Source organism: Melopsittacus undulatus, chromosome 9 (genome assembly GCF_012275295.1).
Source record: "Melopsittacus undulatus isolate bMelUnd1 chromosome 9, bMelUnd1.mat.Z, whole genome shotgun sequence".
In the NCBI taxonomy this organism is placed as follows: domain Eukaryota; kingdom Metazoa; phylum Chordata; class Aves; order Psittaciformes; family Psittaculidae; genus Melopsittacus; species Melopsittacus undulatus.
In genome coordinates, this window is record NC_047535.1 from 26,376,556 (window position 1) to 26,403,026 (window position 26,471).

General features: G+C 39.6%; 1 protein-coding gene across 1 annotated transcript in view; it reads right to left on the bottom strand.

Moving 5' to 3' along the window:
• ATXN7 (ataxin 7) overlaps positions 1–26,471 on the bottom strand; it is a 58,318-nt gene that overhangs the window by 15,512 nt on the left and 16,335 nt on the right. Inside the window, exon 4 of the mRNA XM_034066194.1 lies at positions 20,050–20,154. Coding sequence (XP_033922085.1) covers positions 20,050–20,154 — 105 coding nt within the window. The remainder of the gene's footprint in view (positions 1–20,049; positions 20,155–26,471) is intronic.

Consider the following 26,471-nt stretch of genomic DNA (forward strand, 5'->3'; position numbering starts at 1 on the left):
ACAAGCTTCCTAAAAGGCATAAAATACACTGGATAAGAGTATGAAAAAGGAGTAGAAAATCTGGCTTTGCTTTAAGTAGGGTGCACCCATCCATTACAAAAACTCACAATTACAGAGGGGAAAAAAAATAAAGACATGCCTTGGTTACAAATGCTCAATTCAGAACCCTAAGCTCTCATACATACAAATATTTGGATTTCAGTGTAACATTCAAGTACCAAAATCCCCCCATAGTAATTCACACATGTAAAGGAAACATAGCTGGGTGTTTATGATGGCCCAGTACACTTAAAAGTCACTGATAATTTTGAATTATGTGTTTGTAGTAGCTACTTTAACTAAAAGTTTCATGTAACCTATTTTTATCAGTACAGAAGTGTGAGACTGCCATATTTTAGGCTCAACTCTCACTTCAGTTTGTTTTTAAAAGCAGGTTTACCAAAGCACTTAACACAGCAATTGCAAGTCAAATTGGGAATTGGAAAACATTCTGGCTCTGGTCTTCCAGCCTCACTGCACTGCATTAGGTGTCCTGCTTGAACAACCAGAAGCTTCACACCATTTAAATTTGAATATTAGCAAATTATTTACTCAGCTCCGAAGAGGTGTTATGAATGTAAGTTAAGCACATCTCTCTGATAGAAACTGAAGGCAAATGTTAGCTTTTGCTATTATTTTGTTCACTTCCCTACGGTAGTTACAGAGAAGCACTGGCTACTTTTAAGGATGTTAAACCAATTACTCGACTACCAATTTCTAAGTATGTATGTTTATTATTTTCCTAGAGATTTACTTTCAAGAACTACAATCCACTCCCAAGTGATCACTGTGCAAAATATGTTAGATAGAGGCATGAAACTCCATGTAAGTAGGGTCACAGTTTTGTTTCTGCCATTGAAAAAACACAGGGAATAAAAAAAACCCTTTGTTTTCATCAGTAAGATTGTGAATTCCAGCTTCAATACTTTAAAATTCTATTTCAAAAAAGGAGATGATTCTGTACCTATGACTTAGGGTATTTAAATTATGCTTTTAAAACTGGTACACCTACAGCATGACCAAGAGGATGCTGTAATTCTCCAACAGCACAATGCTAACTGGACAGGAATGTCCATCTCCACCATGGTAACTGCTGCAAGATGGCCCCAAACCAAAACCACCTCTCCTGATCTCCAAGGTTACCACCACAGAAAGGACAGCAAGGAACAAATTGCAGTTATTAAGAATGCAGCAAAAAACCCAGAAACACTAAAATGTATTTAATTAAACAGCCTTCAAGTTCATCCCCTTCTCCACTGCTGCCTCCCCATTAGTCTATGCTACTAAAGCTACTTTTCCCATTTTTCACATTGATTACTAATCATTTCAACCCCCCTTGTATTCAGTGCACCTGAGCAGTTCTGTAATCAATTTCCACAGGATTTAAAATTCCTTTTTAAAACACACAGGGTTTGCCCCTGAGAGATGTAAAACACTCTTTGAAGTATTAACCAATGCACACTGTCACCCCAAGCCTGCAGACAGACTGAGAGTTTTGCTGCATCATGCAGCTCCCTCATGCAGTGGCAAACTGGAATTAGGGATGCTCCCACTGGGTTAGTTTCAGCTATTCAGAGCCTTGTGGAGACCAGTCAAACTCTTGAGAGCAATGTGGAAAACCTGATAGAAGCTGGACATTAAATTATTCATGGAGCAGAACCACAAGCTTAATGGAGACATGACCACTTGGTAGTCCCTCTTCATCACCCAGAAAAGGCTGTTTTCCCCATCCTCCTCCATCCCTCTCTTTACTCAGGTAAACCCAAGCACAAGGGCTTTAACATCTCAAAAAGACTGACATAATATGCAAGACCAAACTTCTGGTACACTTTCCTGTCTAACATGCCAAGTGATGGAGAAAAGCACAGACTTCTCACCAGGGAACAGGCCCTGGCCCTTTAGGTCAGCAGCTGTCTTGTAAACCTGTCAAGTACTGGCATGTAATTATTGCAGGGTTATTATGGAAGGACAGTAGAGTGTCTTAGATGGTAATCAGGCCATAGAGAGATTACAACGTCCACATTATGAGCACTAATTTCGGCACAGCCTTTGGATGACATGACAGTACCTGCGCTGTTTGATTAAAAAGCGGATATTGACAAATTATCCTTTTGCTATTAAAAAAGCAGATATTGAATAAATTATTCTTTTGCTATTAAAAAATACAATTATTTAGAGCAAGCTTTAGAAAAGCCACAGTGATACAAAACAAAAGCACCAAACACAACGTTAAGCACTACAGAGGCACAGCATACCAAGGAGCAGCGTGGCTCAGCTTCCTCAAAAATGCACTGGAAACTGCTGTCTCACATATGCTTACTCTGAATGACATTAAGGAAAAGCTTCAGTTTTTCAATATAAGCCTAAAGCAAACTAAAAGTAATAATAAAAAAAAGAAACCATTACTCCAAAATTTAATAAAAAGTTGAGCAAACAGAAGTTTAATGGACAACAGCGTGTTGAATGCATGGGAGTAAAGAACTAAGGGAATAACCACCACTTAATTTCTCATTTTCTCTCTCTTTCTGCCTGTTATCCACACAGAAATCAGGTTTACACCTTTATCACGTTCTGAGCCAGGGAATAGAGGAAGTATCACTGGATATACACAAAAATAGCAGCGTCAGCTAAGTAAATCACATCCTTTGATTCCATCATTAAGAAAATACAGGGTCAAAAGACACTGAGCACAAATATTTTCCTTAGATGCTGCACAACTACTTAGTGATGGACATCCACTGCCACATGATACAAAAGCTCTGTAAGGTTAACAAAATAAAATAAACATGCACATGGCTACTTAGAACTAGCAACTACAACAGCCCTTCCTCTTCCCTGAGGTGCTACTACTCACAGCAAAAACATTGATGGAGCCGAGTTGAAAGCTCCCATTGTTGTCTCCAATGTTATCCATCTCTCACCTCTGTTCCTGTATGTACAGGACCAACCACGCACACCCTACTGATGTGACAATTCATGTGCTTCCCTATGAGAAACAGAATGAAAGTGTTGCTGGGCCTCTACACCGATGGGTACTGCCCATCTGCAGGAAAACGTGGAGAAATGAAGGGATCCAGGCTGGGTAACACCTCATCTTCTGTTCTGGGGTTTTAAACACAAGATCTTTAACTTCATCAGAATGGAAAGACGGGAAGCAAACCTGTGGTCAGGTGAAGAGTGGTATTTTTAAAGGATGTTTCAAGAGGTGAACAACTTTCCAGAAATGTGAAATTTCTTGGAACATAAATAATTTGCCACACAAATGGAAAATGGGGAATAAATAATTTGGTTTCTTGTTTTAAGTCAGATCCTTACATTATTTTACCTTGATTTAACATTTCTAGACATTAGTAATTTTTCAACTATAAAACAGGATCATAACAGCTTATTTCACTAACACTCGTCAATCAGAACAGGTGTGAAACAAGTTTCCTGTTTAAACACACTGACCACATTAACTATACCCTAATTAAAATTTTATCGCAGCATTAGCACAAAGTATCACAGAAATCACAAATACAGTCAAATGAGGGCATGAAACTACTGTGCTTGCATAATAATGTCTTTCAAATTAGATAACCAAGCCTTTGCACATTTCACTTTGAGAGGATGGAGCAATGCTGTAATTAGGATGTGCTAAGATGTTTGTGCACGTTTAACGTTTTAAATAAGAACACAACTGCACCTGACATATCCAGTCTGTGTCTGCATGTCCCATCTCCTCCCAAGCAGAGATATAACAGCATAGACCATCCTGCCCAGAGCATATAACAGAGCCATAACAAGGAACTTATTTGTCCTCTGATTTATAAATTACATGGGTGAGCACACACAGGAAAACAAGCTAAAACCAACACAGTCTTAATAGTTTATTTAATTAACACTTTGACTAACAGCTGCCAATTTATCCTAGACAAATTAACCTAGACAGGATTGCAATAGGCCCTGAAGGCTTTAGAGTGCCTTTAGAGTGGTTTTGGGGATATCTGAGTTTCTTTAGAGAGCCTGTGGTCACGTACTCCAGAGAGAGCCTGGCAGGGTCTGCACAGAGCAGAGTTCACCCTCACTGGGTTGTCCCCATCTGCAGGGAACACACTGCTTTTACAGCAGGGCCAGAGCATGCCGGTGACATTTCAGAAGGGCTCAGGGAGCTGCTTGCAGAGCTTAATCTCTCGCTGTGAGACTGATTATCCACGGGGAGCCCCATCAAGGCCCCATGACACCTGCAGGCGACGCTGCAATCACCGACCACCGCGCACCGAGGCTGCGGCTCCAGGCTGGTAGCAAAATGCTGTCCCCAGCCTTCTGGCCAGGCTCAGCTCCAGCAATGGTGGGCATTGTTGCCACAGAGGTGGCATCGGCACCAGTGATGTACAGGCTGCAGGAATGCTGTTATGAAGGAAGGCTCCCCTGAGCCTTCTCCTCAGCCTGGAGAAGAGAATGCTGCAGGGGGACCTTGCAAAACTCTTCAAGTACCTAGGGAGGGCCTACAAAAAATCTGTAGAAGGGCTTTTGACAAGGGCCCATAGGGACAAGACAAGGGGAAATGGCTTTAAGCTGACAGAAGGGAGATTTAGATTAGACATTAGGAAGAAGTTCATTACTGTGAGGGTTGTGAGGCACTGGCACAGGGTGCCCAGAGAAGCTGTGGCTGCCCAATCCCTGGCAGTGTTCAAGGCCAGGCTGGACACAGGGGCTTGGAGCAACCTGCTCTAGTGGAAGGTGTCCCTGCCTGTGGCAGGGGATATGGCACTATATGACTTTAGGTCCCTTTCAACCCAAACCATTCTGTGATTCTATGATCAACTACAAGCAGCATGAAAGGGGTTGGAACTGGATAAGCTTCAAGGTCCCTTCCAACCCAAACCATTCTATGATTCTGCAGCAGCAAAAAATTCACTCCAATATTTACTATCTTGAACTTCCAGATAGGTCTCAAAAACCTAAATTTCCAGATTCTAAGGTCTGATGTCAAAGACTGATTTTTCACCCAAAGCCAGTACATAGATACTAAAATCTAATTTTTATCAAATTTCTGGGCCATTTTCTAAGTAATCACTCAAAAATTATAGTGAATCTGCTGACAGAAAAAATTGGAAGAAACAGCTTGTGGCCTGCTCTTCTTTTAAATTACCATAATCAAAACTGATTTCTCTGATCTTTCCTCACTTACTGAATTACACCAAAATTTACGTTTAAAACCAAGCAAATCACTTTTTCACTAAAACAAGGTTAGCCAAGAGGAAAGGCAGCTGGCCTGTATAAACACCTTTATGTGTTAGTATCAGTGTGCTAGCATATTACTTCCATTAAGAAGGGTTAAAAGGCAGCAAGGAGCACCATTTCACTAGATTAGGGTTTGTTTGGGATGTTTTTTCTCTTTTTAAAGGAACATGCAGAAACTGTAAGACTACTGCTCCCATTAACAAGCTTAGACATGAATACTAAATCCTAAATCCTAAATCACAAATACTAAATACTAACTTTCCCCATGTCTATGCACTCAAAGTACAAGGCAGAAACCAGCTCCTATTTGCTCTGAATTTCAAGTTGACAGCTCATGTCACCTATCCATTAATTGTGAAGGACAACTCAGGAAAGCAAAGACATTTCCTTGGATTATGCTAGTTTTAAAACACATCTCCTTCTATAGCTAAAATTAGTACCAGAGGCATGCATGCTTTTGAAGGAATTTGTTTCTATTGTACACTCTTCTACTTGACACCCGTAATTAAGACCGAGTTAAGTCTCTATCATATTTTGAAGTCAGGGATTTTGTGAACCACTAAACTACTATGCAGGGAACCAGCACTGATGTATTTGTCTCTTAAAAACTAGAATTTATCATTTTTTAGTCTCTGATTGGGCTTACACTCATTTGAGGACCAAGAGGGCAAGTAACTTCTATTTTGTTACTTGTTCCACAAATAAACTGACCAAGATCAGGCAATTTAATTCCCAAGTGGAACAATACATAACTCTGTCTTCCTTCTAAGTAAGAATAAGGACAAAAAACCCAACTGCTAAGAAACCCCAACAGCTGGGCATCAAGGCAGGAGCTGGAATGGATGGGAGAGGCATGACAGTAAATTCTCATGGGGAGAAACAACAGCCCACAGAGAGGCACACAATGACAGAGAGAGAATGCAATGGGATTTTATGCCTGCTTATAACAGCAGTGTACATGCCAACTGCCTCAACAACAAATGCAAGTTTAGTTTTATTTACTGTTTCCCAATGACTAAAGTCTAAGTAAGTCCATATAGTAAATACTCACTGAGTTTCACCTTGAAACAGACTGTGCACATGCCACAGTGCAATCCCACGCTGCAAGAGTACTCTGACAAATGCAAAAGTAATTTTACTTAACATGGTAAAAACAACCCATTATGGAAGGCAATGAAATCCCAAAATTCTTTTCCTGGTGTAAGTATTGCAAAAGGTTTTATTTTCTATCAACACTAATTGAAGTAATTAAAAATAATTCCCCAAAGCACCACCAACATTAGATAATATAAACATACTATCAGTTAATATCTGAGCTCAGAGCCCTAAAATCAGCCTTGCAAGCTATGAGGATCCTTTGGGTAGATCCATACACAAAGGGACATACACCTGCACACACTGCTTGCTCCCTTCTCTAACATCAGGGCAGCACAGGCAGGGCAGAAGGGAGAGCAGCAGTTCAATGTGAATCATTGCAGAGAACATAATTTCCAGGTCTTTGGTGTTGCAAGATCACCCAAGAAGGTAACTGGACTTGTGTTGAAACCACTGCAATGGGAGAAAGTTTGCTTCCTGCTACTCAAGATAAGGTGAAGAACAGCATCCACCTCCTCCTGTTCTCACTGGCCACAGGTAACATGAAAACATATTTACATGATTTGTGATGCTATCACTATGCACACACATGCAGGAGTTCTCTGGTATGAATGAGTACTGCAGAATGTTAAGAAATGCCTCAAAAAATATTCTACAACCTGAAGTATTTTGCACATTTTGCATTGCCAATAAAATTGATTTTAAGAATGGCTAGAGCATTTCTGATATTTTACTTACATTATATTTTTTTGCCTGGCTTTGTGAAGCAAGGTAAACACAGCTCTACCATGTCTGCTACCACCTGACTACATTTTAGCGTTCTGTATGTTGAAATTGGGTTAATTTCAAGACAAATGAAGAACTGACTGTGAGGTGGTGTAGCTTCCTGCCCCCTGCTGAGAGAGGTCCCAGAGATACTGGGATTTATCATTAGCATTAAAATCAGCATTTACATAGCAGAGGTGAGACCTTTCAAGTGCTTTTATGGAAGGAAGATCTTCACTGGTCAGTCATCAGGTACACACTCCAGCTTAGCTGTGCCATGATGTGTCTGATTAATCTGGCAGCCAAAGACCCAAAACCCAAAGGGAACCAGGAACAAAACACGACACAAGACCTAAAGCTATGTATGTACACAGGGCAGGAGGTGTTGCAACAGGAGGGTGCGCAATGGCAAAACACACAGGAGAAAGCCACAGATGACCAGGCTTCATTATCTGCAATACACATGAAACAACACATTTATCCTTTCCCAAAATTCAGCAATCTCAGGCACCAATTTCACAATCACTTTAAGCTGGCTGGTGCGAGGTAATACTGCCACAGCAGATCTCTGCCCTCTCCCCCAATCCCAACTGCTTCCTTCAAGCCTTTCCACCATCCGCTTGCTCCTTAACAAAGAGCAAACCCCTTAGCTCACAGGCCTGACAGTCTTACAAAACCAAAGGCCTCCTTGTGCAACTAATTGAGCTAGGAGAAGCAAGGATTAAAGTGTGACTTGATCCCAGGGAATGGGCTGGAGGCCTAAGCAACAGGGGATGGCTAAGAACTGGGTTGTGAGCTGCAGTCATCATTACTCTGCCAGTTCCTGGAAGTTTTGGAGGGTACATAACAAAAAAGTTCAGACTCCCATGGAATTTCATCTGCTTGATATCACCACTGCATAAACTGGGCTTGCTTACACTGCAGCTTGCTTATGTTTACATCTAGTACTGCCTAAAAAGATTATGTTGTAAATATTTTGTTTTAAAGAGAATGTTTGGTTACTGGCTACTATTATTATCCTTCCTGGAAGGAAGAGAATGATGGGCCATGAGCCAACACCAAACTTCTTAAAGTTGATCAATCAAGAACTCCAGTGTAGTTAGTTAGAAAAATTACTTGGCTGCTATAGTGGCTGCACAGAAAGAACTTCACCATGTGCTACGTGAGACCACAAAACCAGCCTTAGTGAAAGGAACAGCAAAATCATACAGAAAGTAGCACTACAAACTTGATTGTAAGGCCTTGTATGCCTTTCCTCCTCTCCCCAAAGATGGAAACAAGTGCTTCAAAGTACCATTATGACTGAAATATCCAGAACCTCCAGAAACATGGGACAATGGATTTTGCAATCAGTGGATTTTTCTCTCCAGCAACTGCCACTTTGGAGAGGGTGTTACATGCTACAGAAAACACAAAAGTATCAGGCAAGATTTTTGGGTTTGGTGTTTCCTTTTCTCTTCCAAATGGGCATGCTTGGAAGTTCCTCAGGTTTTCGAGAAGTGAAGCAAGTCCAAATTCAAACGAGTTCAGAGGAACAACTTGTCAGGCTTGTTGGTGCACAACCAAGTGACAGCGTTTTATATCTCAGTATCAAATCCACTTACACAATGTGCTTGTTTATACCAGAAATATCAAATAACTGCTACCCATATCGCAGGTGTGCACACACAGAGAGGGAAGGCTTCTACAGAGACTTATGCTATTTTCAGGGAATTAAACCACGAAAAGACATTAGATTTCAAGTGTCCAACCCACAGCTATTGTGGACCACTGCCACCTGAACAACTAGGACAGGGCAGAGGAAACAGCAAGCAGCCCAGGAGCTAATATGGGCTTTCAGCACATCCTAACTATATGCCAAGCCTTCATCCTTCCCCAGTATGTTCTTGTGAGCACAGAAAAACGTGATGAGTATGGTCCTAAAGGTCAGCAACCACCCTTGATCTGAACACTGATTGAGCCTATGGAGAGCTGAGCTGAGAAAGGAACTGGCCACCACAAAACACAAGTAACACTAGCTGTCACTCTCAATCTGTGAAGAGCAAGATGCGAGCATTAAGCTTTGCAATACTACTCACATATGTAAGTTTATATAATCTCTAAATCAGAGGTATTTTTAGAAGCTGGCTGGTGGATAGCTTTGTGACCCACATGATGACCTTTGGTCAGAGTACATGGTACTACGAGGGGAGGGGAGCTAACTGTGGCAGTTTAGAAAACTCTCCTTAGACCTTAGAGGCCAGGAGAGGGCCCACGTGGCATGCTTCCAGGCACATACATGGTTACATGTGGTTCGTCGCAGGCTGTAAGCCAAAATGAAACTGAAGAAAGCGAGCACTTGCTAGTCCCATGCCAATGATGAGAATGGCCAGAGACTTAAAGAGTACTATAAGGTTTCTCATTATGATCCAGAAGTGAAAGAGATTAAACAGTTACTTAACTAAGACCACCCTGACACAGCAGAACATCAAAACGCTTAGCCTACAAACTCAAAGGCAGAGTTCAGCCACATAGCAGCAAAGGAGATGCAGCTAATTTTCCCATTAGCGAGGAGCCATAACTTCCATGTGAATATCTACAAACAATAATGAACAGCTCTTAAAACCATCACAGTATATCACACAAAACTTCTGTTCAAATCCAACTCTACAAATAACCCACAAACAAGTTTTCTGCCTCAAAGGTGGAAGGGCACACAGAAAAGAGTATATACACCTGCTACCTAATGCACAGAATAAGCTGCAACCCAGATACTAGAGCTTTTTTCAACCACAAGACATGACAAACAGGTTCTTTGCAACTGGCACGGTCATACACAGAGGACATATGGCACAATACAACTGCCTGGCAGAAGAAGAAAATCCTATGGGGTAAAAACATAAGGAGATGACCTGGCTAGAAGAGGAGGCTTCCTTTCAAAAGCTACTCTATACAGAACTGTGAGTTAAAGATTTTCTGACCAACTTGCCAAACAACAAAGAAAAAAAAAATAAACCAGTCGTGTAGGAACAGCTTCAACTCTCCAGGAGCCCGGTCTAATTGCATCATTTACAAAGCAGTGCAAAGAGTGAGTGTCACACCAACATGGGCAACTTGTTATCAGGTGAACAGAGAACAGAAAAGAGGACGAGTATCACTTGACAATGGCTGTACAACCTGGGGAAACAAAATGCAATTGCAGTTTGTGTTCAGCAGCACTCTCAGACATTAGAGAACTTGTATGAGCAGCAGAACAGGTGACGTTTATCAGGAGGTTACACGTTAAGCCACATTGATGGCTTTTTCTCCTACATCATTTTGCTGTTATTCAAAAGATTAGCCTGTTGCCCCTGCTGCATGACAACTGGAGGAACATCTACATAAATTACAGAGTAAAAATACTGATTTTCTATACAAGCACTATTATGTTTTTGTTTCATCAATAGATAATAGGGTTTGGAAGTATTTTGGCTGTTACTGCTCGAGATAGCTAATGATGGTCTATTTAGTCAATAATAGTTTCATGGACTTACATGAAATTTCACCTTAAATTTCTCTATTTCTGCTTGTTATTTTCTACATTACTAGTAGTTTACCTGTGTTTTCAAGTTTCACATTGTTATGGAGCTCGTACAAAGCTGGGTACTGCACTAGCTAATCCAAGACTGCTATTGAAAAGCTGTTTGTTACAGGTAGACATGACATTTAGGAATCTGAATTGACTTCAAGGCCATTTACATTACTTTGATGTAATTAATTAATGTTAATCTGAATTAAGCCTAATGACTAGCTTAAAAAGTTGGCATTAGTTGTGCTCTTCTGAATTTCAGCCTGCAATTATTAACTTACTAGGTAAAACAGATAGATTACTGACTGCTATTCACCAATAAACTTGCAGGTTTCAGTGTATACAAAGTGTTATACACCCCCTTTTCTGGGAATACCTTAAAAACAGTTTCTAGGCTGTATGTGTACCATATGTTAGATTTTAAATGTATTATATTGCCTGGAAGAAGAACAAACAAGCAGTATCATGTCAAGACCAGCAAGTTTGGTTTTAAAAAGCCTGCAAACTGGTTACCAAATTGAGTAAACAACAGGTGAAAATTATTTGACATAATGCCTACATAAACTAGGTAGCAGCTGCCTTGCAGTCAAGCCTAAAACCAAAATGCTACTGATTTCTTTCATTTGCCAAGAATAACTGTCTCAAGCTTTTCCCCAAAGTGCAACACTCACCTTCCTGCCTGGTCACCCCTTGGTGCCCTATTGCTGTAGGTGACCATACAGCTTTCAGAATGCTGCCTACTTTTCCTGAGGCAGCAGATAAAGCTCCTACAAAACACTGCTTTTATGTAGGTCTAGCATGGATAACTTCCCTTCAGCTAGTACAGTACCTCCTTTCCTCCCTACTTGTAGGGAACTGGTGGGCATTCCTCTCACTGCAAACACTGCTGAAAGCTACACATACAACCTACTTTCTAAGAAAGATAACATTCACAGCACAGAAAACGAGAATTTAAAAACAAACTTAAGCAAAAGACAGTAGAAGGAATGTATATAAGTAAAACAAAAAGATGACCTATTAATAAGTGCATATGCATGCATATAACCATCTCTTTTCTTTATGGTGAGTGCCTAGTAAAGCCAGGAGAGGCGTCTCAAGTAGGACACACTGTTGTTCTCCCCACCAAAACGTGCAAAATCCAAGAATGCCAGGATGTTACAAGCCCCGCTAACAGCATTGCTGCCAAAACACAGAGAGGAAAAACTAGTGGAAAAAACCCCTTGTGTTTGTTTTGCCCTGTTTAATGTCTCCTTTCTTTCACTCCTCCCCCCCGCCCCCCCCCGCTATACAGAGTCATAAAATCAGCACCATACCTACTTCATTCTGCAAGGTCATTTTCTCTTACCTTCCTTATTTAGCTTCTCCCTTACTGTCTTCATGTCTTTCTTTTTATATGTCTTTTACTCAAGTTCTTTGTTTTACATTTCCCTTTTTAGCTATTCCCCCGTGTCCTCTCTTTCCCCTCCTCGGACACACACCCACCCAGACTGCAAACCACTTAATTCTAGCTGTGCTCAGTCAGCCCTGCCAAAGCTGCTGTGCTGCTGCCCAGCTGGGTGCTGCACAGTTCTGTGCTGGGAGCAGTGGTATCCTGGCAAATAAAGCCATGGAAGTCATAGTCACTGATGAGATTTCCTATCTGACCTTCATAGCTGTTTTGCAGAGGAAGGGAGACCATGTGCAAATCCTCTCCCAAATGCAGTGGTTGTTGGAGAGTCGGGTGGTGAGATGAGAGAGTCTGTGCAACTTGAAACTGTGTCCTTCCATAAAGGGAAAAACTAGGAAAACAAAACAGGCAAAAAGCAACCAAACTATTTTCTTTGTGACAGTTCAATACTCAACATAGTTTCATAAGCTTCCCAGAATACTTCTCCCTGGAACTGCAAAGCACTGTGGTGTTCATCTGAGGCTTGCAGCTCTCAGAATAATCTACAGAGTTCATGAGAACTCATCATTCTCCCCAAAAAACAAATTAGCAAGCACTTATAATTTATCTGCATGTGGCTGGCTTTTGAAATTAAGCTACTTCTAACTCCACTCTTCAACACAGTTCTGACATTCTCAACTCTCCTTCACAACAGCAGAAATCCTGCCCTTTTCTACTCCAATTCAGGCTTCTTCCACTTCCCCAGCTCCTAAACAGGTTGCAGCTTCATTCTTCTGCACTCAGCTTTGGGCTGCATGCCAAACCCTGCATGCCCATGGCCTGCCCTCGCACTGTGTGCCACCTCCTCTGGCAGGACTCCAGCCCGAAGGAGTGGCTTAAGCATTAGAAAGAGCCCTTTTAACTGTGAAGGAAACCTTCCAAGGATGAGAGGCACATAAGCTAATGTGGAACGGCCTTCCCTGAACCTCCAGAAAATCTGAAATGATGGTTATGAGAGCTGTGTTCTGCTCCACGTGCCGTTTCATCACTCAAAACGAGTTCTGAATGATGAAACTTCACATTGACTTTTAGATTGGTTAACTAACTGTCAATCACTTTTAATTGCAGACCTGGTGCAGCTATCCCAGCTGGCTTCTTCCAAAAGGAAGCTGTAGCCAAATACACTCCACAGATACTTTTTATGAGAATTACTTGTTCTCTTCAGATCTTACTCCATTTCTATTGATCAACATACTTCTCCCTCTTGCTGAACAGCTATTTCGGTAAGTGACAGTGAATGTGGCACCGCTTCCTCTTTTCCCACAAAGATAAATATCTTTGTTTTTCTTTCTTTCCACTTGTTCTTCCCTGTCAATGTTTACCTTGAAAAGGGAGCAGTCAGTCCCAGTCTCTAAAAACACCTAGCAAGGAGATCACTATAAAAGAGCAGGGGTTTCATGGAACTCTTGTACGTTGAGGCTTGTTTTAAATACTTTAACATTTCAGTAAGAACAGAATTAACATTCTCAGTAATAAACCACATGGATTTCTGCATCTATGGCAGAACATCATGAAATTCAATTGACACTAACCACAGGGAAAAGAAAAAATGCACAAAAGTACTTTTAAGTTAGTAGCATTTTAGACATGGTAAGTGTAAATAGTAAACTGAATGATCAATTTCCTCTTTAATTCTGAAGCTGACGATCACCTTTTTGTTAACTGATACTTAAAACTGCTTTATGTCTTCAATAGAGCTTGACAAATCCATGTACCCACAAAAAAGGAGGAAGTTTTCCTAGAAAACTATCAGCTTCTCAAAGAGCCTCCCTATGCTTTCAGGTAATAAAACAAGCACCACAGCCATCACACTTACAAAAATAACCTTCGGCATATGAACTATTTGCAAAGTTACAATTAACTGCAGTGCCCAGCTTCAGCACTCCTTAAAATCTGCATGGCGCATTTAGTATTCAGCTAATGGCTTTGAGGTACACATTTCAAAGCCTGAAATACATATATAACATATATATATGTGTGTATATACATATATATATTATATCAACACACATTCTTTCTTTCCAGGTGGTAATGCTTTCTTATTTACCAATGCATCACTTAAAAATAACCAAATAACCAGCTGAAATTAGGCTTTTCTTGTTGTTTCTGAAATGAATCCTGTGCTGACCTCTGAGCCCATTCTCTTCTGGGAATATGCCAAGATGAATCTTGCAAAAGCACAGCATTTCACATAACTCTGCCAAGAAATTAAACTACTTGTTGCTGAACCCACAGACTAAGATCCAACTGCTGGCATCTGGAGTGAGCAAACTACTGAAAGAGGACTGCGTATTTAAACAGAAGTTGCTGAAGCTGCCAGTGATAATTTGTTAAATCGTATATATTAACTCGAGCCATAACATGCCAAAAGTCACCTGCACATGTTTGGCAATATGCTTGGCAGATTACTCCAGCACATCTGTGGCACACCACATAATACGCAAGCTTTCCTTTTGGTCAGACTACTACAGAAGCTCACCGATACTCAAGAAAATTCTTATGATTTGTATAAAACATTCCTATCCTGCTTTAAAAAGACATTAACAAACAGTGGATACTTGTTTACTCAAAGTGCTTGCTGCCAAAATTATACAGGCTATAATGAGGGTTTATCCTTCCCAAAACTTGGATGAGCTCAGGTAACCTCCTATTAGCGGAAAACAACCCAAGAACTAAAACCATCAACCCCTACTTAAACAAACCCCCATCCTGAGGTCCAATGGCTTTGGAACAAGATTCAGTACATTTCTCTCTTTACTTATCTGCTTCAAATGTTGCCTTGTACAGATATTTTATCTTTGACTTTACAATCAAATGAGAGTGCTTAGCATGGACTGCAAACAAGTAACATCTGCACAACTGTGAAAAACACAAATTTAAACTATGAAATACTGATGTCAGGTTTTGCAGAACCACTGGCTGCTGCCATATTTGAAGTAACAGGAAGAGGGTAGGAGAAATTTATATTTGATTCACAGTATGTCAGAAGAACCCAAACTTGTAACACTGCAGAGGTTGCAATACTTAAATAACACATGAAATAGCATCCAAAACACAACAGCATATTGGCAGGGATAGTTAACAGATCATTTATCCCAATTAAAAATGTAACAAATATCACATGTTCTCTCCAAACCCAAGCACTTAACACCAACACCAAAATAACCCCCCCTTATGACTAGCAAAGTAGTAAACCTGCTAACTAAAGGTGGGCGTGAGAACTGGCTGGGAGAGGAAGGAGCATAGTTATACAATTAGATGAAGGAGATCACAAGAGACCTTACACTGACTTGCAGGACAGACCCAAGTAAGTTACACAAGTGAGCATCTCTGGCTCTACCACTAGGATCTGCCCCCTGAGTCTCATCAGACTGAGTATAATGCATGATAACCTCCTCTATCCAATATCCCAACCTCCTAGAAATCACACAAGGTGGGCTAATCTGTATTATCATCCTGCTTCTGAATCCTGTGCTTGAGGTTAAAAGGTGTACTGATCAGAAACTTAAACACTTGAGCAATTCCCCACCAGCTCAGAGAGCAGTAGCCAGCAAAGCTCACAGTAGTTGCTCACCTTTGCCACTGCATGCCAAGCCTATGGAAGTTAAAACACCAGACATAGCTTTTTAATGACTCAACAGCCCAACACACTATTATCATCTCTTTCCAACACGTACTGTATTAATGGGTTTCACAATCACTACATGACTCACAGGTATTCCCAGTTTAAGTTTTACAGGTAGCCTTCAGTATTATTGCTGAGAGTTTAACCCCACTTTGTATTCACAGAAACCAAAGTACAGAGGAAACGGGGAACTGGAAAAAACAAACCCTAGGATAAATTAGAAGGAAGAAACCCCACATCTCTACACTGATGCTACTTTCTACACTGAGCCATCTCCTCTCTCCGAGCTATAAAGCAGCCCAGACAGTGCAGAGAGGCAGCTCTCCTCAGACAGGAGGCTGATAACCACAGGAGATGTGATAAACCCTTGGAACTGCCAAAATATCAACAAAATCTCACACAGGCTGAAAACCATGTCACTTCAGGGGTTCCACGAACAACCTGAAGTAACTGTCACAATAGATTCCTCAAAGAGCAGCCTTCCAGTGAGGCATGAGAACTGCCTCTAACATATTTTCAGTGGAAGGAGACAGAAAGAGGAAGTAAAAGGAAAACAGGTACATCCCACCGCCTTGAGCAGTGTGGCAGTTAGCAATTTGACAGGCAGGTAAGTTACTGTAAGAATTTATACATTAAGAGAGAAAACTGTAGGGACTTCAGAAATATACCTGATTTGAATGCAGAGGGAAGGTCTATGTGGCACAGAAGTTGGAGATGCTGGCATATGATAATACAGACTGGAGAGAAATACTCCAATTGGAGAAAAATACTGTTTTCTCAGAACAGATCATGATGACAAGTGATCTCAGGTGTTTCACCCAGAAGACTGAATGCCTGAATATTACACATTTTCATCATCTTTCACCTCTGAATTGATGTACAGCCATCCAAAGAAGATGTTGGTACCATGTAAGCGTAACCATTCCAAAAGCAGCAGCAAGAATCCTAGCAATGAAGGACATAAATCACTTGTCCATCTCCACAAATGAAGCAGTTGAGATGTGACAGAACACAGGATCTGTCTTGAAACAACTACTCTTTGGTTCTTGCCCCACTAGGTCCCCAGCATCACTGCTGCCCTAGGCCAAGAAGCTAGAATCATTTGTGGTTACTGAAGGTCATCATCTGTACACAGGCTAGAAGAAATACCACAGGAAGACTTTGGGTATCTTACTATATTAAAATGCTTTTAAAAACTAACCTACACATGGTGTTAAATGTACCAAATACGTCACCAAATGTTACAAATCAGTGTAAGTATTTATATACCAACAGTATATAATAAATGACAATTCATACTCCAAATGCTTTGATTGCATCAAAAAGCAAAGTTCATTTTAAACTGATATCTCTTCTAGTCAAACCCATGAAATATTAAAGTACCAGTTACGTATAAAAATCTGTGATTCGTATTAATGCAGTATTTAACTAAAAAGGTCAAATATTATGATTAATTAGGTTACATTTAAGTTATTTCTTATGGATGTGGAGACTACTTGTAGTCTGGGGAAAAAAAAAACAGCATATGTCCTGCAATGCACTTTCAGCCTACCTAGTTAAGTAGTTTATCACAAATATGCTTTGGGAAGAAATTAATTAGCTCATTAGGTTTAGTTAATTGTTTGCTTGGCCCTCCTTTGACAAAAATGACATCTTAAAAGAGCATATTCTGCTACTTCAGAAAACAAACCCCCACATGACAAGTGTCAAAGAACACCGAGTACAAGCGACACACACCACCAGGAGCTGCAGAATGTATTAAGAGATTACTATTTCTCTGGTAACAATTAAAAATAGCTTTAAAAGACCCTAAGAACATCTCAAAGGCGCAGCTTCACACTGCAATACTTCAACAGGTTTTCAGAAAAATCTCCTTTATCACTCCCTGAAATAATGCCACAAATAAAAGACTACTTCAGGGCAAACTGCGATCAATCCAAACACCGTTTTACTTTCTTACTATGATAGTGTACTTTCTGAGTTAAAAGCTCTGTGTGTTTTGAGGACTGCAGCAATTTCTTTCCGTGTTAAAATAAATCCTACACCATTGCCTGGTAATCAATCACCTGCCATATCCATCAGATTTCACATTCAATTTGCTAAAACAAGGGACAATTGTGTAAGCATTTCATGAACATAAAGGCTGACAGAAAGCAATGAGAGCTAGCATTACCCAAAATCACCAAGTCAGCCTTCTTACCTTTCTGAGGCTATTAGTTTGGCAAACTAAGGTCTTTAATGACATTCACCCCACCCAAGCCTGTTTTTCTCATCAGAATGACCCCGCCTGTTTCCTCTACACACCACAGGCTTCACTGAGTGTCTTCATTGTTCAGAATGCACTTAAGGAATACTAAGAATAACCTCGTCTTTTCCATCCCCTCCTTCTATGTTTCCCTCAAAGTATGTGCCTGCCACTGATGTAAGGTTTACCTTAGAGAAAGGTTCATGGTTATAAGTCATGCTCCTAAAATGTGACACAGATGGGAATAGTTAGTGTTTATTCTTTTACAGTGTTTTCCACACCTTCATTTTGTAGTTCCCTCTTTACTCTGTTCCTTTTAAATTGCAAATAGTGCTTACAAAAGAGCTTGAGTTAACTTCACCTAACAAGCTTAACACTGATACAAGCAGTATTACAACAAGTTTTCACATCCGTGGTCAAGCAGCAGTGCTCTACCTATCCAGTTCCTAAACCCTTCTTCAATCTGCCCCTAAGGCTGTCATGCCAACAACTACAACACTGGGTCCTGCAGTACAGATACACATTTGTCAGGCAGTATTTGGCAATCACCTGCTCAATTCAGAAGGACAACCCAAAGTGTCTGCAGATATCCACTGCTCTCCATCATTACCAACCTAAGCCAGTTCCATGTTAGTGCCACTAAGATATAAGATGCAATATGCTAGCACTCAGAACAGAGTACCATCCAGTCCTCCCCCATATATTTATTTTTAACTGTCAGAATCAATTTAATATGGTATTTTAGAAGGATTTATTAGACATCCCAAACTGATACTCAGTGACAGGTGAGGAATCAACACTGGCAATGGGTGGACTTGCTGTTGGCTGATACAAAGGTTTACAGCAACCAGAGTAAGAAAATCTGACGCCTTTTTCTTCTTGTGGCTCCCTACAGCTCTGAAGACCTATGTCCACAAAACTATAGATGTTTTATAAGATGTTTTATTAGTATTGCATCCACAGAATAATATGCAAACTAGTAAGAATTACATCAAAAAACCTATTCAGATTCTTCGAGTCACTCTGTGCAACACAAGCACAGAATTCAGCAGCAAGGGTAGGGATATAATCCATAAGGCATAACAACACAAACCCAAACAAGTGAGAGGTGGAAAGGATAGGAAGTTCACCCTCTGCACAGTGTAGGAAAACCCTTTGCCAGTCTCTAGGAAGCAGCAGAAACAATCTCTTTTCTTGCCAAAGGGCTGGATTATTTAAGATGCAAGAAAAGTTGTATCCAGCATCTCCTACCCTTTTAAACACCATCAGGAGGCTTAGAAAAGAGGGAATGTGTACAAATGCGACGTGAGGAAGAGTAATTCAGCAGATGCTCTGTCGATCTATTTTATTAGTACTGGGACAGAAAACATCCTCTGAATTTCTCAAGAAACAAAAAGCTGAATACCAAAAACCTCCTATCAAAACACTGGCATGAAACTGTTTGAGGTTAATTTCTAGCCTTAAGTGTGGAAAAGAAGAACTGCCATCCTCCCCAGTGAGGTTTGTAGGAAGTAACAGTGCACTTGAAATTGTGCAGCACTTCACATTTTTTCAGTCCTTTATAAACACTGGCTGACACCAACCAACACAATAAGAGCTTCCTAGCATAGTTTATATACAAAACCATCAGACCAGTAAAACAAATACAAATTGATACTTCTGAAAATAAATAAATAAACTTACTGGCCATTGAGTGTTTTACAACCAGATCTGTAAGTTTAGCCTTTAGCTTAAGTTCACACTGTAAGAGAACCTGTGTGAAAATAACCTGTGTGAACACACGAGGAAAAATGACACACACAGACACAAGGACACTACATTTACTGTCTGTGAAATGTATTAGACATGTCATTTCAAAACTGAATGGTATGGCTTCAGCATTTCAAGAAGGCATAGAAAAAATCCAAAGGAACAAGATCTTTATGTAATGGCATCACAATGCATACAAAATGCTCACAGGTTATGTTCTTTGACATTATTTTGAATGCAATGATCTATGTACCATCAAAAATAAAAAAAATTGCCAGGCTTAATCCTGATTTAACTTCACCCTTAATTATTAAAAATAGTTAAGCACTTACCATAATGTGATTGAAATGCCTGTGGTTTTACGACCTGATTACAGTGGTTACACATCACCAAATAGAAATCATCATGAGCCGGGCAAAGACCAAATATTGGCATATCTAAAAACAAAAAGACAAAATGGCATCTCTCAGCTGCTGACAATTATTGAGAAACAGTTTAATTACAGAGCCATGACACTAGTGTTGAATCATAATTGTAATACATTTGTATCAAATTTGAAAATAAGGAAAAAAGAGCATATAATGCAAGAGATAATTTTGTGCTGGAGAATGACAAAGGCAAAAATCTTCCTACAATGATAAATGTAAAATGAGCGATTACGTGCAGAAAACATCTATTAGGAAACTGATTTAGGACTGATTATTTTATACCAGATGCAAGAATGTAATAAAAAGAGACTGACTTTAAATGACAACCACAACATCAGAGAGGATGTTTAATGTATTCTGAAAGAGGTCTGGATTTTATTCCAATTACATAAACTCAAAAAAATGAACTTTATTTTTTTTTTTTTAAACCATTTTAAAACAGAGTCATTCACCAGGCACTATTACATGCCTAATGGTTTTATTTATTTAACAGTGCATTATAGTCCAGCCATCTGCTGCCAGAGATCTGTGTAACAGCTATGGAAGAGAGAGAAATAGAGATAACAGTATGTCAGAGCATGTGTGGATTTCAGAGATAACACACATACTTGCAGACTTTTCCTAATAAAAATAGTTTCTACCATTTTGTTAAGAGTATAGTTTCTTATGAATACAGTTTAACAGTTCAAACTGCATTCAGATACTACTGGAGCATTAAATATAAGATTTACTACATAACTTCAAGGTATATTACATTTATAGAACTAAAAATTATCATGAATCACCAGAAGATACAAAACAGGAAACTGAAAACATAATAGTATAAATTAATTACTGCGAACCCCGTGGCTAAGGGATCTACAGCACTATTTAAAGGTTTAAAACTGATATAAGAAAATTGAATTTTCTTCAAAAGAAATACCCAAGTTATAGATTTATCTTAAAAGTAACTTAGAAATTAAGTTAAACTTATTTATCTCAATGCTAGAATTGACATCAGTGCTTTGTTTTACAGATACTAATTTGCCTGTGTGTATTTTTAACAACATCCATATTTTTGCTCATTAATGGAGCACTAATTATGACATAAATTGAGCAACCCGCATTTGAACAGTGAATGTGCCCTAACACAAGGTAACCACTGGCAGAATGACACTGTCAGCCCTGCAGAGCCCCATGGACACTTTGTTTCTCACAGACAAAAGAACGTATCCCCACGGAAAAGCTTCCAGAGTGAAGGGCTCCTTTTGTAGTAAGAGTCTTAATCATATTAACTACTTTCCTTTTAAAAATGAGATTTATCCCTGGTTTTCCAAAAATATTGTTAGTGCTACATGAAAATTAAGCGTAATTCCTGCCATAACAGCTGCAACTAGATTTTGCTGCTGGATGCAAATACAATGACCATGGACATCTGACATGGCTGTGAGAGATCAGAGCTACACGTCTGTAAGTGACAGGTACCTTTTTGCAACTGATCTTACACTGAGTAAATAACTCTGATTTGCACTTCATTAAGTAGTGACTCTTGCTCATTTATTTATATGATAATTATTAACAGAAGCATGAAGACCTCAGGCACACCTAACTTAATTCAAACTAGGCATGACTAGTAAATACATGCTGGTAACAAAAAAAAAGCCAGATAGGAATAAGAAACTTCTACTTTTCAATACCTACTTTCTGTAATGTAATATTAATATAGATAAGAAAAAAATGTGTATAAACTCAAATGCTAATATTTCATGCAGGAGCTTTTTGAGTATGCTTGTGTAAAAGAGTTTCCACAGGGCGATCAAATACTTCCATCTGACTACTCACAGACCATGATGAATGGGACAACAACAGCATGCTGCCTGCTATTTACACAGTTAATAGCACATGGAGAGGCTACTACCGTATAACATCTAAGGAACTGTAAATCCACACCCTGGTACCTATTCCCATAATCGTACTTTTCAGACAACACTGGTTTCACAGACTTTACACCAGCTTCTACAGTATGTGGGGGGGAAATTCGCTTACACCAGAAGAGGATTGCCTACTTCTGTATCTCTTGGAAGATAAAGCACTCCTTGACACTAGTCTGAGACATCTCACTTACTCTCTAAGTACCCTTCTATGAATATTTGCTGGCCATAAAGTGCTACAATTTTAAACAAGTGAAACAAATTGGCAAAACGATGGAAACAAAAATGTTTTCCTGTTTCAGTTTGGGGATCCCAACAAATGAGTGATTCATGAGTGTCCTTTACACTCTGAAGCACATATGCAGGATTTTAAAATCAAAGCTCTGAGGGACAGAAAGTAACGCCAAAATACTAAGAAATATATAAACTCATGAAGAGCCACTCTAAGAGTAAAACCACTTGACAAAGAAATAAAGGGTTTGCTGCACACCTAAAATCTCAACTGTGAGTGCAAAGGAAGTCACACACAAGACTCCAGGCCAGATCACAGACATCAATGTAAAAGATCTTCTACCCCCAGTTCCCTTGTACTGTACTGATACAGATACTGACATACAGCAGCATTTAAATGTAACCAGTGAGGAAGCAGTGATGGTTAGAGTCCCAAATGCAATTCCTTTTGCTTTCTCATATGAGGTAAAATAACCCATAGCTTTTCTATTATTAAAACATGTATTTAAAATAGACATAACCAAATCTTTTTGTTGGGGAAATTGATAGGGCCCAAGTAACACCAGAACCTGATGATGCCAAGTGCTGCATGAGCACATGACACTAGCACAGAATAGATACCAGTGGGCAAAAACTAGTATCAATGCTTCACCTGAGCTAGTTTTAACAAAGGGTCTGAAGCTATAAGAAGTGTGACTCAACCAAGATTGGTTAAGACAACTGCAAGAGACTTGAATCCACACTTCCCAACCCAGGAGCCTCAGCCACAACACACCCCATGTGTTTAATGTGCTTCGCTATTATTTTAGATGAGCGGAGCAAGAGCAGGTCTCAGGAAAACCTTACTTCAGTTTGTGTTTGAACAGGGTGAACACTTATGTGGCACTGCTGCAAGACTGACAAATGAGACCATGCAAGTGGCAAAGAATAACAGAACTTACGTAAGAAGTACTTACCAAGAGGAGGAGATGGATGCCTAATTTTTCTGTTCCCCTCTCAACCACTTATGAAAGTTCTCAAGTCTTGCAGTTGATATTCTAATGCCTAATACTTTATACCTATTTCATTTAATGACACGCAAATTCTCTATTTAAAAGTCTAATGAAGTTTATAGTATTTTGCCAGTGTCATTTCAAATGCACTGCTCCTCCGAGTTTAAAGATCACTTTTTTAAATACTTTGCTGTACATGTAAAGCCTGTGCCTCTCAAGGAAGAGCCTAGCAACCGTGATTCATATGTTCCTCTTTCAAAGCTGGGCTCATTTAACTCTCTCCATCTGGGAATGTTTTTCAAGGTCAAACTAAAAATTTAAACCAAGACCTCAAACTTTCCATTTATTTCTCCATAAATGTAGTATTTCTGCAGTATCGACATACAAATACTATTATAAGAGCTCCTAGTTATGTTAATTCTACTAATGTCATAAAGAAAAACTTCATTCACCTCCACGAAACCTCTGGACATTGTGACCTCCACCGTTCACTTCTCCTTTCAAATGTAAATTAGTTACAGTGGTTTTAAAAAGGTAACTTTGTTTTACATATTACTCTACTCCTAAGCAAGACTGGAACAAGCCTGTGCCATAGGCAGTTCTGAGGTATCTTAACTGCAGTATTTGTTGAACATGTAATAAGGAAAATGACAGTCATGTTCTCCACAACCATAAAGGGTAGAATAATAGAAATATACTACTTTTATTACTTTAACAGGATCTGACAGTACCTGGGAAAAGTGTTATAGGCAAATAGGATAACTGTTAGTTAAGATACCTTGTAGCACTGTTCATGCAGAAAGCAGACAAAACCTCCCCAAAACCTCTGTAATTACTCTATGAATCGCTACTCTGTGATCTGGAGGCATGGCATGAAGAGGGAGAATGAAGCACATGAAATAGCAAACTCAGGCAGGTTGCAGACAGAAAGCTGAGCTCGGTTACAATCAGACCAACTGCTCAGAGCCAGCTCAAACAGCTAAAGCTCTGCCCAAGAAATCTGCACGCTGGATGTGAGTCCTGCTGTACCTGTAGTTGGTAACAAGCAATCTTCAGGTGCAGGAAAGATCTCAAGTCAAGCTTTAAGCAAAGTACACTGCTTTTAACAGCAGTATAAGGTACTGTAACTCAGTTATCTTAAGTAAAGCTCCCATCAATTTTAAGTTAAATAATCCCTTATTTTAACTGATTAAAACTGATCTAAGTTAACATCTCAAAACTTACCTTTCATCCACAAACACTTAACTTCCTGCAACTGAAATACTATTTTCTACACATTATTTTCCCAAACTGTTTTCCAGAAACACTCAAGTACTTATCATTCATGAACACACATGTGGTTTTGTATACTTATCAGTGTTGAAATGAAATTAAACTACTGGCAATCCTTTTACCATGTACTCTGCAAGACAGTAATAAGAAAAAGAATATTTCTAAGCAGATAGTGTGAACAAAGTAAGTAAAACTAATACTAACGCAAAGTGAGTATTCAGAGTGCTCTGGTTTACATACGTTTTAAACCAAAACAAGAGATTTCTGGTAAAATATACATACTTAAGGGTTTATTTTTTTTCAAAATCTCAAGTAATGAACACTTACGTGTTAATCGAACCCAAGTATTTTATGAATCATATGTGCAGGCCTAACAAATTTGTGCCTGCAAAGAACATATGCAAAGTCAAACCCAACATGATTAAGCTTACACACTGAAACACTCTTCCTAAGAATGTGCCCCATAAGGTTTCTGTTCATGTTGCCTTAGATACAAAAGAACCTTTTAATACAAAATAAAGTAAAACAAATGGACATCCCCCTACCCAAGCTGCTATTTCATTTAGGTTCAGAAGGAAGCATTGTTAAAGAATTTTCTGCAAGGTTACCTATTTTTTCGATTCCTTGCCAGCTCCACTCTGTACATTAAGTAGCTCACTTTTCTGCACATTCAGCTCTGAACGCCCAGCTATGCAAGGAGGCATTTGAAAGGCACAGTTCTCCTTGGGTTCCCAGCACAAGTGCATGAACTTTGTTTCACCGTGCAGTTGCTGATTGACTGGGTGAAGGATGGAACAGCTGAAGACTTGATTAAATGGTTTTACTACATTTTTCACTTGGGCAAATACAGCAACTACACAGCATTTTATTGAAGTCCTAAGAATATCTAAACATCAAAGTTTTAGCTTGGAGAAGTTACTTTCACTTCAACACCAAAAACCCCCACAATCTAGTTTAACTGGGCACAGGAGCTGCATTACCAGATTTGATCACCATTGTAAATCTTTACAACTGTTAGAACACTTCATCTCCAAAAGTGGAGCTCCCTAAGTCCACTCTCTTTCCAAAGCTCAAAACTGCCTATTATTCCAAACCTATGGTTCTGTAGTTTTGACTTTGCTTTCCCAAATTCAAGCAGAACCTTGCCCAGTGAAACCTGAAAGGGTGAAGAAGGACCCACCTCTCCCAGCTCCCATTTTCCATGGGTTCAGCTATGCTGTATTTCCAACATCCTTTCCCCTGCACTGCCCCTTCCTGCTTCACCTCTAGCAAAAAGGTTTGATGCTGCAGGCAGTAACACAGGAGTGTGTGCATACCCAGGCAATAAATCCAAACACCATCCTTTTGCAGGCTACAAGAACATTATCGCTGCAATTCTCCCATAGCATTTCCTCCCTCTCTCTGTGAGATGCAGAATGCAGCACTGACAGTCACCACATCTCCTGTTCTCCGATATTCAGCAGTCCTGGGAAACCTCTGCATCATGCCTACTGATGAAAACTGAGCAGCAGATACCAAAGAGAAGCATGTCATGCACACGTGCACCTGCATCCTAGCATGCAGCTGGGAGTTCTAATTTTAGGCACCCAAGATTTGAATGTTCATGTAATTATATACAAAACAACGCATTAAAGCAGACAAAGTATTTAGTTAAATTCTTTGTATATGAATTCAGCTACCCACAATTAATCTGTTGGAAATTCTCACACAAAATCTATATCAAATTGTCCAATTCAAAACTATTAAATGGGTTTCCTAAGTTTATTGCACAGAATAATACCAAATTTCAGTGAGCAAGTTTACAGAAGATTGTCTGCAGAGAGGCTGATTAATACATTTTTCAGTGAAACAAATAGCGTATTTAAAGCTTTTCAGCAGATTAAGTCTCCCCACACATTGTATTCTGTTACATCAGGTTTTC